Below are 12090 nucleotides of genomic sequence, written 5' to 3'. Positions count from 1 at the left end.
TTCCCATCCGGGCCCATTCCCCCGAGGTTTATGTGTGTTCATGTTCATTCCATCATTAGAAAGACCCAGATATTATAAAAAGGAAAGGATAAAAAAACACCGCGACACGCCTTTTCATTAAACACATTTCCGTTTTGATGATTATTAAAATCCCGTGTGGTTCCGCTTTATTATTTCTTTGGTTGCCGAAGAAGGTGAGAAGCGAGAAGCGAGAGAGGGATTCGAGATTTTATTTTCGAGCTGAGTTGGTTGGAGGTGTGGGTATCTTAGGAGAAAGATGGGCATGTGTGTGTGTGCGAGGTTGCTTTATTGTGCGGGGATCTCGGTGCTGCGCTGAAGCATCTGCTTCAGGTCGTCCTCTGTCGGGTCGTCCGAGATCCAGGGCCCTTTCTCCTCGTCGGTGGCGCCGAGGAAGCCCTCTGCGCGCTTGAGTGTCTGGACGTCAAGGTCGGTAACGTATGACTTGCCGTCGGACAGCTTCACGCGCACTTCATGCTCGGTGGACAGCATCATGTCGTCCTTGGCGAGGCGCCGCGGTCCGTCAAAGACGGCCATAACGCGCTTCTTCATTGTCATCTGGCCCTTGTCAAAGCCCCACGAGGAGGGGTAGTCGCGGCGGTTCTTGCGGCCTCGGGTCTTCGTGGGTAGGGGAACCCCGCCGCGCGAGTGGGTGAGCCCACGCGACTTTTGCACCCCGTTTGCCGGGTTGCCCTTGGTCCTCTTTGTCGGGGAGACGGCCGATGACTTGAGACAGCGTCTGTAGTCGTCGTCGGCCATGTCATCATCATCGATCATGTCTTCGTCGTCGTCGACGTCGTCGATGTTGGCGGTGGTGGTGGTGGTGGTGGGCAGGTGATTCTTCTCGAGCGTGTTGTGCACGTCGCGGTCGTTCTCGACCTCGGCCAGCCGCTGGGCGTTGATTGCCTCGGCCGGGTCTTCCTGTTGCACAATGCGCAGCACGCAGTCGTCGAGATGCTCGTAAAAGTCCTGCGCATTGCCGAACGTCTGCGAGCAAGTCGAGCACTTGCCTGTGGCATCCGGCGCATAGCCCGTAAGCTTCTTGTTGCCAGCGCCGCCGCTTACCCCAGCCGTCGTCTTCTTGCGGCTGTTGGGAGGCGACTGCTCGACGCCATGGACTGCTGTCAGGTGGCGCTTAAATACGTCTGCCCGGTTAAAAGACTTCTCGGCAGCAGAGCCGGAGCCTGGGCAAAACCCGCAAACCATGGTCCCTTTGTAATGGGTAAGGGTGTGGCGGTTCTTGTCATATCTAAATTGTATCCAGGTTAGCTACCCGCCGGTCGCGTGCAATGCATGCATGTGTATGCATCGCTTCTTGGTCTCGAGAGCAACTCACTTCCTCGCAAAACCCTTGATGTGGTACTCGCACGTTGCAATTGGGCACTTTTCGGGTCTCTCGGACTGGTGCGTGAGCATGTGGGCCTTCAAGTCCTTGAAGGTCTTGGCGCAGTCGGGGTGGGGGCATCGTTGCTTCTCCTTGGACTCGTCGCCGCTATAGGTCTGGTCTGCCGAGTAGCTGGAGTGGAAAGACACGAGGCTTGGCCGCCTTTGCGCGTCGGCCGGAGGCTGGAAGGGCGAGTAGGGGTGGTAGTTGTTGTGGAGGAAGGGAGATGTGCTGCCGGTCCGGAGCTGCGGCGAGGCCGAAAGGGCGGGCGACGTGGGGTATGCCGGAGTGGGCGCCGCGTACGACTGTTCGAAGCCGGGCATGGCCATTGGCCTCACGTCTGGGTGTATCAGCGAGGGATCTGCGAGGGCGAAGAGACGCGAGTCAGCAAAACACGATTCGGGGCTAGGCGAGCTCTTGGCGGCTCGGGAAATCGAGACAGGAAAACCAACACGAATTTCCAAGGGGAGGAACAAAATGCCCGCTAGACTGAGAAAAGAAAGGAGAAGAAAGAAGACGCGAGGTGCCGGGACGCGCCGTTGGACTGGGCCTCGGATCGTCCAAGCAACTTGAAGGACTGCTCCACGCCGGGGCGGGTGGAGAAGAAAAAGAAGAAGTGGAGGAGGCAGCAGGCGACGCAAACACTAGGCCGCTAGAGGCCGCCGAAGATGCCGTGGTCGACGTCGCGGTCGACGCCGGAGAGGGAGCCGGAGCGACGGCCGAGGCCTGGGCAAGACGCGTATCAAGCGCCAGGCCAAGGCCAAGGCTGGATGGCTTCGGCACGACGGTGGAGTAGGAATCGCAAGAGGAAGAAACCGTAGAAGAAACGGAGCCACGCGGAGTATGGCGCGGGCGGGAAAGATGACATCTAGGGATTTGCGACAACTCACCAACAAATCCTGGACCTTTGCCGCTGGGGAAGTCGAAGGCTGGGTTGAAGCCGTCAATTGGGTTTGGGGCGAACGAGTACTCGGTGCCGGGGAAATAGTCGTTTTGATCGACAATCCCGGGAGTAACGCCGAGCCCCTGGGGCGCCGCCCACTCGGCCATCGGCGCGAGCTGGCCGTGGTTGGATAGTGGGGAGCCCATGTTGGACGACGATGCACTGTCAATACTCAGGTTGGATGACGGCACGCGCATGTCGCTGTCGTCGGCGTACATGACTGGGGAGTGCTTGCCGCCGTTGCCGTACATGTACGGGGCCTCGGCGGCGTACATGGCCCCGTTATCGTAGCCCATTGTAGCCGCGTACTCGTGCGCTGGTCGAGGGTAGGAGCTGTACGATTCTGGCGAGAGCTCGAGGTCCATTTGCGCTGACGGGTAGGCGCCCTGCTGCTGCTGCTGCTGCTGCTGCTGGGGGGGTTCGGGGTAGTGCATGATGGGGTCGATGTTGTCGATAGCGTCTTGCCTTGCCGAGGAAGAAGCAAAGCAGATATGAGCGGGGAGGGTGTGTTTGATGGTGGCAAGTGGTAGCGGTAGTGACTTGGTGATATCCGAGCCACGGCCTCACGCTGGGTCGTGTAAAATTGCGCGTTAGCCAAAGCCGCCCCCAGGCAGGCAGCTCGTCGACTCATACTCTAAACAGCCACTAACCTTTGTAAAAGCACATGCCAGTATAGTCAGTCAGGCGGGCAAGTAACGAGTGTCCTTTCCTGTCCTGTCCTGTCACCTGGGTAGGCAGCCGTGCACAAGAGCTTAAGGCTGTCCCGACTTAGACGCGAGACTCGAGATAGATGAAAGCGAAGGCGGGGGCGAGCCGGTTTCGAGCGAGCGAGGTAGAGGGTGGAAGGGCCCGTGTAAGGAGGTAAAGGCAGGTGTAGATAAGCAGTACCCGTGGGTAGGTAGGACTGAAGGCAGGTAAGGTAGGTATGTAGGTAGTCAAAAGTAAGACGCGCTCAGGTGGCGTGTATAACCTCCGAGTGTTTTCGTTCGATTCGTCCAGTTAAATTATCCTGCGTCTCTAGTTTGGTCGGTCTGTCTCTTGCTGTCAATGGGCGAGGGAGGGATGTTGCAGCGAGGCGTGGTGATGGCCGTTGTGGTGGTCGTGGAAACGAGAGTCAGGAAAGCAAGCAAGCAACCAAAACCGGAGCTTGTTGTTTGGGTATTAGATTCAATCCTATCCAGGCGGACAACGGTAACGAGAGCGTATAGCCAAGCATCACAATCATGACTGTTCGGGGAAGGGGGCGTGAGGTTTCTATTATACCCGGCTTGCACATCTCGCGGACTGGCCCTGGTGGAGGGCTCGATCTCTGTAGGGCTCCCGGTGCAGAGGGGCGGTGGTGGTACATACATTGCATGGGCTGGTACATGGGGTCTCGACAGGGGGCCCCGTGTATCGAGTGCAGGGGGTGCAGGGTCGTAGTGGACAGCAGCTTGGCGACTGGGGCTGCGTAGGAAGTTTGGGCTCCATCGACAGGGGGTCGGCGTGCAGCCATGTACATCGGTACAAAGCCATTGGCGCCCTCACGAAAACGAAGCCCCGTTCAGAGGGCAAAGGGCTTTTTGGTGGTGGCACCCGACTCTTGTTTGGTTGGTGGGTGGACAAAGTAGGTAAAGGGTAGGTGTGGGTGGCATGGCAGGGGCAGCGACCAGGCGGAGACCACTGCACTGCAAGCACCAAGCCCTCTTCTCTGCTTGCTTTCAAGAGTTCGATAGCTCCAGGAAACATCCATACCACCAGCAACTGACAACAGACAGCAGACAGCGTTGCGTTGCGTTGCCCATGGTGTAGACTAGCTTACCTACCTTAGTTACGCTCTGGCTTTACTCGCTCACCGGAACGGATACACTAGGTAAGGTGAGTAGTTAACCCACAAGTGAGTGCTATGGCAAGTGGCTAATGTACGGTGGACAACCGACACCGCCGTTAGGGAGAGACAGCTGGACATATGACAGTTGGAGATGACAGCTAGGGTACCTCTTAGTGTGTAGGTTGTTTCGTCCGCACTGCACGGCCGGCATGTCCTGTCTGCCATCCATCCGAAGTAGGCCGCTTGCCCTGGGCTCACTCACGAGAGTCTCCGTATCCATGGATGGATGGATGGTATGTCCTTCGACACAGATGCCATGCCAGGCGCGCCAGCCCGAAGGAGGAGACGAGGCGCGAGACAACCAAACCACGACGAGCCCGCTTCTCCACCAGTCTTGCTTGTCTTTTAGCTACCGAAACAGTCTCGGGGGCATGCTTTTCCCCCCTCCCCCACCCCCCCGTCGACCAGTTTTCGTTCTGGACCCTCTTCAGTTGAATATTGGCAGCTGGACGAAGCGGGATCCCTGTCTCCGTCTCCAATGCCCCATCGCTCGCTCGGCCGCCTTTTGCTCTTTTGCATGTGCGGTCATGTGTGTGCAAGCCCAGGGGCGTCTTTTTTATTATTTTATTATTGCTATATTTCTTTTATCTTTGCATCGCGACGGGCCGGATGCCAGTCTAATGACATGCGAGCAACAATTCCTCGAGCAATGGAGTGGGAGCGAGACACGGAACCCGAGCCTTTCTCGCTGCCCGTGTCTCTCTCTCTCTTCTTTTGTGACCTTTTGTCTCTCGATTACCTGATGGCCAGTCAGATGCAACCGGCCTGGCCGCAGCAACGCCAAGCGCCGATTCACTGATGCGCGGGCTTCATAGGAGTCGCTGCCACTGGTCCCCTACCTGCGCAGTCGCTGGCTTGGGATGCATCGACAGAGGGCCCAGAAGCCGGCCAGCGCAGGCTTGATTCAATCCCCACTTGAGAAGCGCCCACCCACCGACGCCCTGGCCTTAGGCCTGAGGCGTTGCGAATACTTGCTAGTAATAACACCAATATTTGCTGCTGGTGTCGGTCTTGAAACTTTTGGCCTCAGTGGCCGGGTGAATCATCAGGCTTGGGCTTTAGCGCCACCAGCCGAGGAGCTAGATACAGGTGAGATGGTCTCAAGGGCTAATAGTAATGGATGTACGGAGGTATGTATGTACCGGAGTACATATAGCACAGTAGTGTACTCTGCCTTTTAGCTTGCGTCCATGTGGAGACATGTCAAGACTGTCTCGCGGACCAAACGCTAGATATGGGAGGATCAAGCGGAAGCAGAAGCAAACCCCTCATCGATGCTCGAGCGAGACCCTTCTCTCGGCCCAGATCCTAGATCAGTCGTGGTACCTCGCGAAACATTGGGGTCTAGGTAGCTAGCGGTGGCCACAAGCGTCGATACTGTTGTTTGGGTGTTGTCGGACTGAACACCTACCATCTAGGAGCGAAGCGAAGAGGTGCATCATCAAGATGCGTCAAGCAAAGCAGTCATCCATCGCGACTATCCGTATTGTGGAGGCTCTGGCCGTGCCGCAATGCCCTCGTGTCATGGTCGTATGCCAGATTCACAACGGGTTAAAAGGAGAAGAGTTATTTTTATTCATTCTCGGCAGGTTGTGCTGTGCACGATGTGCTGCGCACTCCCGACACGGTGGGTTGAGGGAAAGCCTGCCGCCCGCAGCGCCGCCCCAGTTCCTGGGCGCACGCATCATGCTGCCCAACCCCCCACCACATTTTTTTTGCTGCTGGTGGCTCGACCCTCTGCCCTCTCTCTCCAAGCCCACTCTCGGCTGTCCAATGACAGCGCCCAAAAAGATGATGTGCAAATACCCAATGCGTGCGACGACCGATGCGCCATTGCACCAGAAATATCTGCACAGCCTTCATTCCCGCATTAGGACGACTACACTTCCGCTGCGATGAGACAGTGACCAGCATCAGATGCATCATCACCAGCATCGGCTTCTGGCATACGCAGTGATGCGTGCAACTTCTTTTCGACAGCAAAAAAGGCAACTGACTGGAATGAGGGCGGGACATGCACATGGAGCAAAATACTGTGTACAGCCGCTAGGCAGCGGGCAACAGACACTCCCTCCAGTCAGACTCCCGGGTCTGTCGGAATACTGACCGCCGCCAACAAAAAGGGGTGATACTCCGCGGTCTACGCAGTACGACGCAAGTATCGCCGCCAAAAGCGGTTGCTAATTCCTAGCGTGTTCGTAATGGGATGTGCATGTTAATCCACATTGTCATTCACTTCTAGACTTTGGAGAGTAAGACGGGCAGTGGCCGCCCCATCGCCAGTCAGCATCTTGTTTCCAAGCCGCTCACTAAGGAGGCAAAGGAAAGGGGCGCCTTGGTGAGCGTCGTGCTTATTACTGCTAGTACGTACCTAGTGGGTGTTCAACAACCGGTCTACCGTCCAGTCTACCGTCCATTGGCTTCCATGCCAAAATCTGACAGTGACCCGACTCCCGAGAGCTGGTGGGCTGCCGACGAAAGTAGACTCAAGCGTCTTGTGTTCAAATTAAGGGGCACCTTACCAATGTAAATACTCCGTACGAATACACGTGCCCTAGGGAGTTTAGACAAGGCCGAACCTTAGAACCTTGCCATCAAGTGCCCGAAACGAACGAACGAGCGCATTCTGTCCGATCGCTTTGCCGGAGCGAGGAACGTAGAATACATGGAAAAGAAATAAGGGAGCCGAAGATGAGTTATGGTGTAATTTGCGGAGTCTGTAAACATGTGTCCCTTGTGGCTCCTGCAATTATTCACTCATCGTGACTCCAGGCCGTCGCTGTGCGGAACGATCAGCATGGAAGGGTTCCAACTCCGGCTCCCCAGAGGGCCTTGCTTACAGGTCCATACGTCCAGTTGGTCCGCGGCGAGTTGCACGTGCACTTTACGTACGGACTCGGGACGGCGATCATGAAAAGGCCAGGGTTTCACCGACCCACGCTAGGATGCTAGGATGCTAGGATGCTAGGCTCTTGATTAGAGTGGTTCATGGTTTCCTCACGGGATGTTTCCTGCTGTCAAACTTGTCAAGGCTTAGGTATTTAGGGGAGCCATGCAGATTCGCAGAATGTCACCAGTACCCGCAGTTTGTGTTTCGACGACGATGAGCTTCGTGGGAGGGCCCCTGCTGATCTATCGCACACTCGAATGATTAATTGTCCCAGCCAGCCAGTCGGGCAACGCATATCGTCTGCTGTGTGCTGTGGCCCAGGAGGACCACAGACCGTCAGCGGAAGTCAGGCCGGATCGCGGGGCCAAGGAGCCCGGTCCGACGACAAAAGTAACACAGCAGCTTCCGGCATTGCATGTTTATTTTGGCCGGAAGGGAGCGGGCGAGCGGCACGGCCGTCGCTGATATAGTAGTACCGGGACCTCTCGCACAGCTGACGGTCTCTAACATTCGGAGACGGCCGACCACCACACCTCGAAGATTTGATGTTGGGGAACTGATGGGTGAGGTGATCCAAAACAGATTTTCATCTTTGTGCCGCCTCATCTTCTTCTCAAACCACCGACGTTACTAAGGGCGAACATCGAAAATCTGCTGATGGCAGTGGTAAATTGGAGAAGTTCGGTGCTTAGTTGCACCTCTGCTTGGCAACGTGGGTCGGCATGTTGAAACCCGACTCGAAAAATGACGACAGAATCGGACTAGACGTGGCGCAGCCGAATGGGGGCCCCTCAGCCCCTGGAGTTATTGGTTCCTTTACGTGAGGTGGGGGTGCGGGCAAGCCCCGAGATCCCCGCGAAGCGTGTGGGGGAAAAAAGGTAAAATCCAAAAAAAGAACCGACGACCCCCGAAGGGGCGGTGCAAACCCTCGGTGCTGGGTCATGCAGAGGTCCTGCCACCAGCACGCGGGTTGTGTGTGCGGGGCTTCCCATACGAGCGCATCCCGTTGGAAAGACAACAGACAGAGGACTTTTTGGGGGCGTGGCCCTTGTGAGCCGTGCCCTTGCCCTTCCCTCCCCTTGCGACGACGGCACGAGCCTTGTCTAGGTGCTTACACAGTAATACTACCCACGTATTAAATCCGAAGCCTCTCTCACAACCGACGGAAACGGGGTTGAGATCAAATGCTATTGGTGCGTTGGGCTCAAACCGGCTTCCCTCCCGCTCAATTAATTTGCTGTTACGGAAGACATGCACTCCGACAACCGGTAAGTCGCAAGTATCGTAGGCCATCTCACCGGAAAGTCCTCCTTACGTTGAACATACGTCCCATGCAACCACCCAAACGACATTGGCTCCCTAGAATTACTGCCTCCCACCTTCTTCCCAGATAGAGAACAAGAGAGAGGAAATATCTCCACAGCCACGCTTATCCCGGATATCATTGGAGGATCCTCAAAATATCAAGAGTCGGCTACGTATAACGCTCGAGCTGCAGGCAAGAAACTACAACCTCGGCGCTGCAGCGTCACCCGGTATTCTAGTTCCCGTGCATTCCATAGACTTTGGACTTTGAAGTTGCACGAGGGACAGGGTCTGTTATGATCTATTGTGAGAACATCGCCATCTGATCGGTTAGCCAAAAAAAAATACATTATGGCTGTGACACTAGGGAACATTCCTTAGGTTTGCCTCCCGTCCCCCCGTCGTGGGTAAAGAAGCCCGGCCTGGCGAACAAACCGATCGCTGGACCCGACAACTCGTCAATGGCGTTGTCCCCGCATTTGTTCCATCCCATCCAAAAGGTCGGTCCTTTTGTCAGACGTTCCGGACGAGTTCGACGGTAGGAGATGCAGCCGTGTCACACCCTATGCCAAGAACTGGTCCCATTCGCCTAGCCAGCCTCCACCGCTCCCCCATTGAAGGTTTTGTGGCGGGCTGGACAGACCGGACAGCACCGGAGATGCAACCATACATGCATCGCTAGCATCGTTGGAGGGCGCGAGGGAGAGAAGTGTGTGGTTCTGAAGGCGCGCTCCTTTCCGCGTCTGGAGCTCCTGCAGTAGGCAAGTAAGCATGTATAATAACAGGCTTATCCAGCCAACCATGACGTCGTGACTTGTGGGAAATGGGAACACAAAATGCAGAAATTTGTATGGTGGCAGCGAGCAGCAAGCAGCGGAGGGCATGCTCAGCCCTATGGGGATGAACGCCTACTGCGTGGAATGCAGTGCGCGTCCACCTTTCTTGGCTGGCTGGCCGCCATCGTCGGTTTCGGACGCTTGCCCCTTCCTTGCCCAGCCTATAAACCAATCTCATTCGTTGCAAGCCATCACGAAACTCCACAATCCGGGGAGACCAAGCAAGACACACAAGAGGCATTGCCACCCCCGCCGGGAACTTGACTAACTACAGCCACATGAGAAAGCCGTGGTACTAGACAGTGAGCGATATCGCTGGCAGTGAGTTTGACACGTCAGACCCATCAAGAGGCCGTTCTGCTCACCGCATGGGTCGCGCACTGCTGCCGGAAGTTGCCGTGTCCCATAAAGCAGTATTAGCGAGTTTTGGCTTCATGTCGGATCTGTGGCTCAAAAATATTAACGCAGTGATCCGTGTAATTGCACAGTCGCAGCCGTTTGCTTCCTCCAGAGTCGCAACTTTATGCCTCTGTGTCAGAGATATGCCCATGATTGGCCAGCAACGAGCGCATCTGCGCCAGAAAGGGGAAACGCTCGTTCGAAACGCTCCTGTGCGTCGGTCCCGTGGAGGCTTCGGCAGACCGATAAGAAACTCGGCAACTGCATACATAGTAAAGTGAAAACGGGTCATCGAAGGGGTTTGTGGATCGAGACGCGACCAATATCCTGTTGAGGGTTGGCATTTCGCAGAGAGCCGCCAAAGGGCAATGGCGGCCTACGAAGTACGGAAGTATATGCACACCTTATTTCCAAGCGAAGCCAATGGTTTAGCGTAGACACGGTGCTGCCATTGCCAAAAAGGAAACACGGTGAGATAGGGCTCGTGCTTAGGATATTCGCAACAACATCGCGAAATGTGGCGTGCAAGGGAAGGGACGTTGCTCAAGCTTTTGAGTCAAGGACCGACAAATCTCTTCGTACACCCGACTGTCCATACATACTGCGCACAGTTTCCCACATAGAACGGAATAGTACAAGCTTTCAGTGTCGGGGTGGGGGTGCACAGTTCCGGAGGAAGCGGTTGCAGCGCAGTGCACCCGATTTCTCATTCCTTCCGGGCAATTGTTGTGCTTCAAAGTAGGTTATTTACTATGGACGGAGCTGCTCGCCGGCCCTGGTTACCGCACGCTTGTCCATCCTGTCGGAACCAGAACCTCAAAGTGGTTGTAATGTTGACAAATTCTAAAAGCATTTATTTAATTGCTTGAAAGCGCAAGTCAATGAGACTAAGAATCTCGAGGCAGTCGCGATTCGGAGTGACAAAACTTCGCTTCCATCAAGAGACTCGAATTCTTGCGGGGTGTGATACTTCAGGGCACCTCTGCATGTGGTGCTTTCGACGTTCCCATGATTTCGGAAGTACCAGACCGCCTGTAGAGAAGCTCCAGTACTTTCTCCCACCCCTGCGGTACTTCCCAGGGGCCGTGTGAGACTGATCTTCGCCAATCCTTGTTGTCGATTCTTCTTGGCACTGGGCGCCTTGTTTGCAATGGCGGCCGCTGATTGAACGAAACCCCTCCAAGATCCACTTGCTTCCCGAGGGGTTGTCCCAGAAGCGGGCCTGCCAGCAGCGCATCATCGCAACCCTGCAGAGTTTTGGCTCGGGGAGGGAATCTTGACCACGGTTCACGGCCGAGGGTGCCACAAATCCGTTTTAGGCAATGAGTGCGACGGGACAAGAACATGTCTACCAGAAGAATTTCGGACGGATTTTTGATCCGATCTCTTCTTGTTTGTAATAAACCGCCTTACCTTTGGTTGCGCAGTCAATACCAACCCATGTGCAATATTCCCAGGGGCCGTTGAAAAGCACGGGGTCTTGCGGTGGGCTTGATGCAAGGAGAACTGTCCCTGAGGCTTTCTCAAGCGGCTAGCGTTCAGGACAAGGCAGAACATGCCACAGTTCGGCAAGTTCCAGCGCCATCTTCCAAGCCATGGAACGCCATCGAAAGCAATGACAGGGAGTTTGACTGCCGGCTGAGAAAGATGGCGCCGAAACGTGCAAGCCAAGCATGGGATTGGCGGGTGGAAAGTGAGCGCAGCCTTTCCTCGATCAGGAGTTTGCCAAGACGGCCTCTCCGAACTCGACGAATAGCACGCGCCGGGATCGAATGTACCGCCGTGTCCTATGCCACGAGCTCCCAAGTACATACCACAGCATTGCGGAGAAAACAACTTCAATAAGTTATTCGCAAGGAGGTATTGCTTCTTTTGATCATTCCACCCTACCGGATCTCAAACAACCCAGCAGAGTGTGAATTCAAAATCCACGGTGCGCAAAATAAGAAGAAAAAAAGCCCCAGCCCACTCACGTCTTTGCGATGTTTCACCAGAACTCAATCTTTCCCAGGATTGTTTACGGAGTATCAAGTAAATTCCAGGCTAATACGGAGTACTCGGTATATACACTGTAGCTGGGCTTTCGTCACTATATTTTGCATAAAAAATAAGTAAAATAAAATTCATCAAAAGAAGACTCTCAAGAAATTTACCGGAATTCTTTTTTTCCGACTCTCGGGGTCGCCATTTCGTAGACAAGACGATACATCGTGACCTCAAGGTAGTAGTCGCAGGTGAGACTTCTGGGATGCATTTCCATGTTACCTGCATACGTCGTATTTAGACACCATCATCTTTTTAACTCTATAGTTCCTGTGCAAAATGTTATCGAGGCACAAAGAAAAAGCACCCACGTTGTTACGATGCCACCGTGGGGTAGCGGTCATCAGTCGACGGAAGAAACGATTTATGTCTCGTCTCTCCAAGGATGATAACAACAACGAC

General features: G+C 54.9%; 1 protein-coding gene across 1 annotated transcript; it reads right to left on the bottom strand.

Annotated features, from left to right (window-relative positions):
• Window positions 1-306: 306 nt before the first annotated feature.
• B0T26DRAFT_638196 (uncharacterized protein) lies at window positions 307-2452 on the bottom strand (the record flags this gene model as incomplete). Its single annotated transcript, XM_060437012.1, is given in 3 exon segments — window positions 307-1267; window positions 1355-1826; window positions 1843-2452. The coding sequence occupies 3 exon segments, from the start codon at window positions 2450-2452 to the stop codon at window positions 307-309; spliced, it is 2043 nt and encodes a 680-aa protein (XP_060300244.1).
• Window positions 2453-12090: the final 9638 nt, after the last annotated feature.

Source organism: Lasiosphaeria miniovina (assembly GCF_030549165.1).
Source record: "Lasiosphaeria miniovina strain SMH2392-1A chromosome Unknown B0T26scaffold_2, whole genome shotgun sequence".
NCBI classification, from domain to species: Eukaryota; Fungi; Ascomycota; class Sordariomycetes; order Sordariales; family Lasiosphaeriaceae; genus Lasiosphaeria; species Lasiosphaeria miniovina.
Note: the sequence above shows the minus strand (reverse complement) of the source record. Positions and strands in the feature narration are given on the sequence as shown.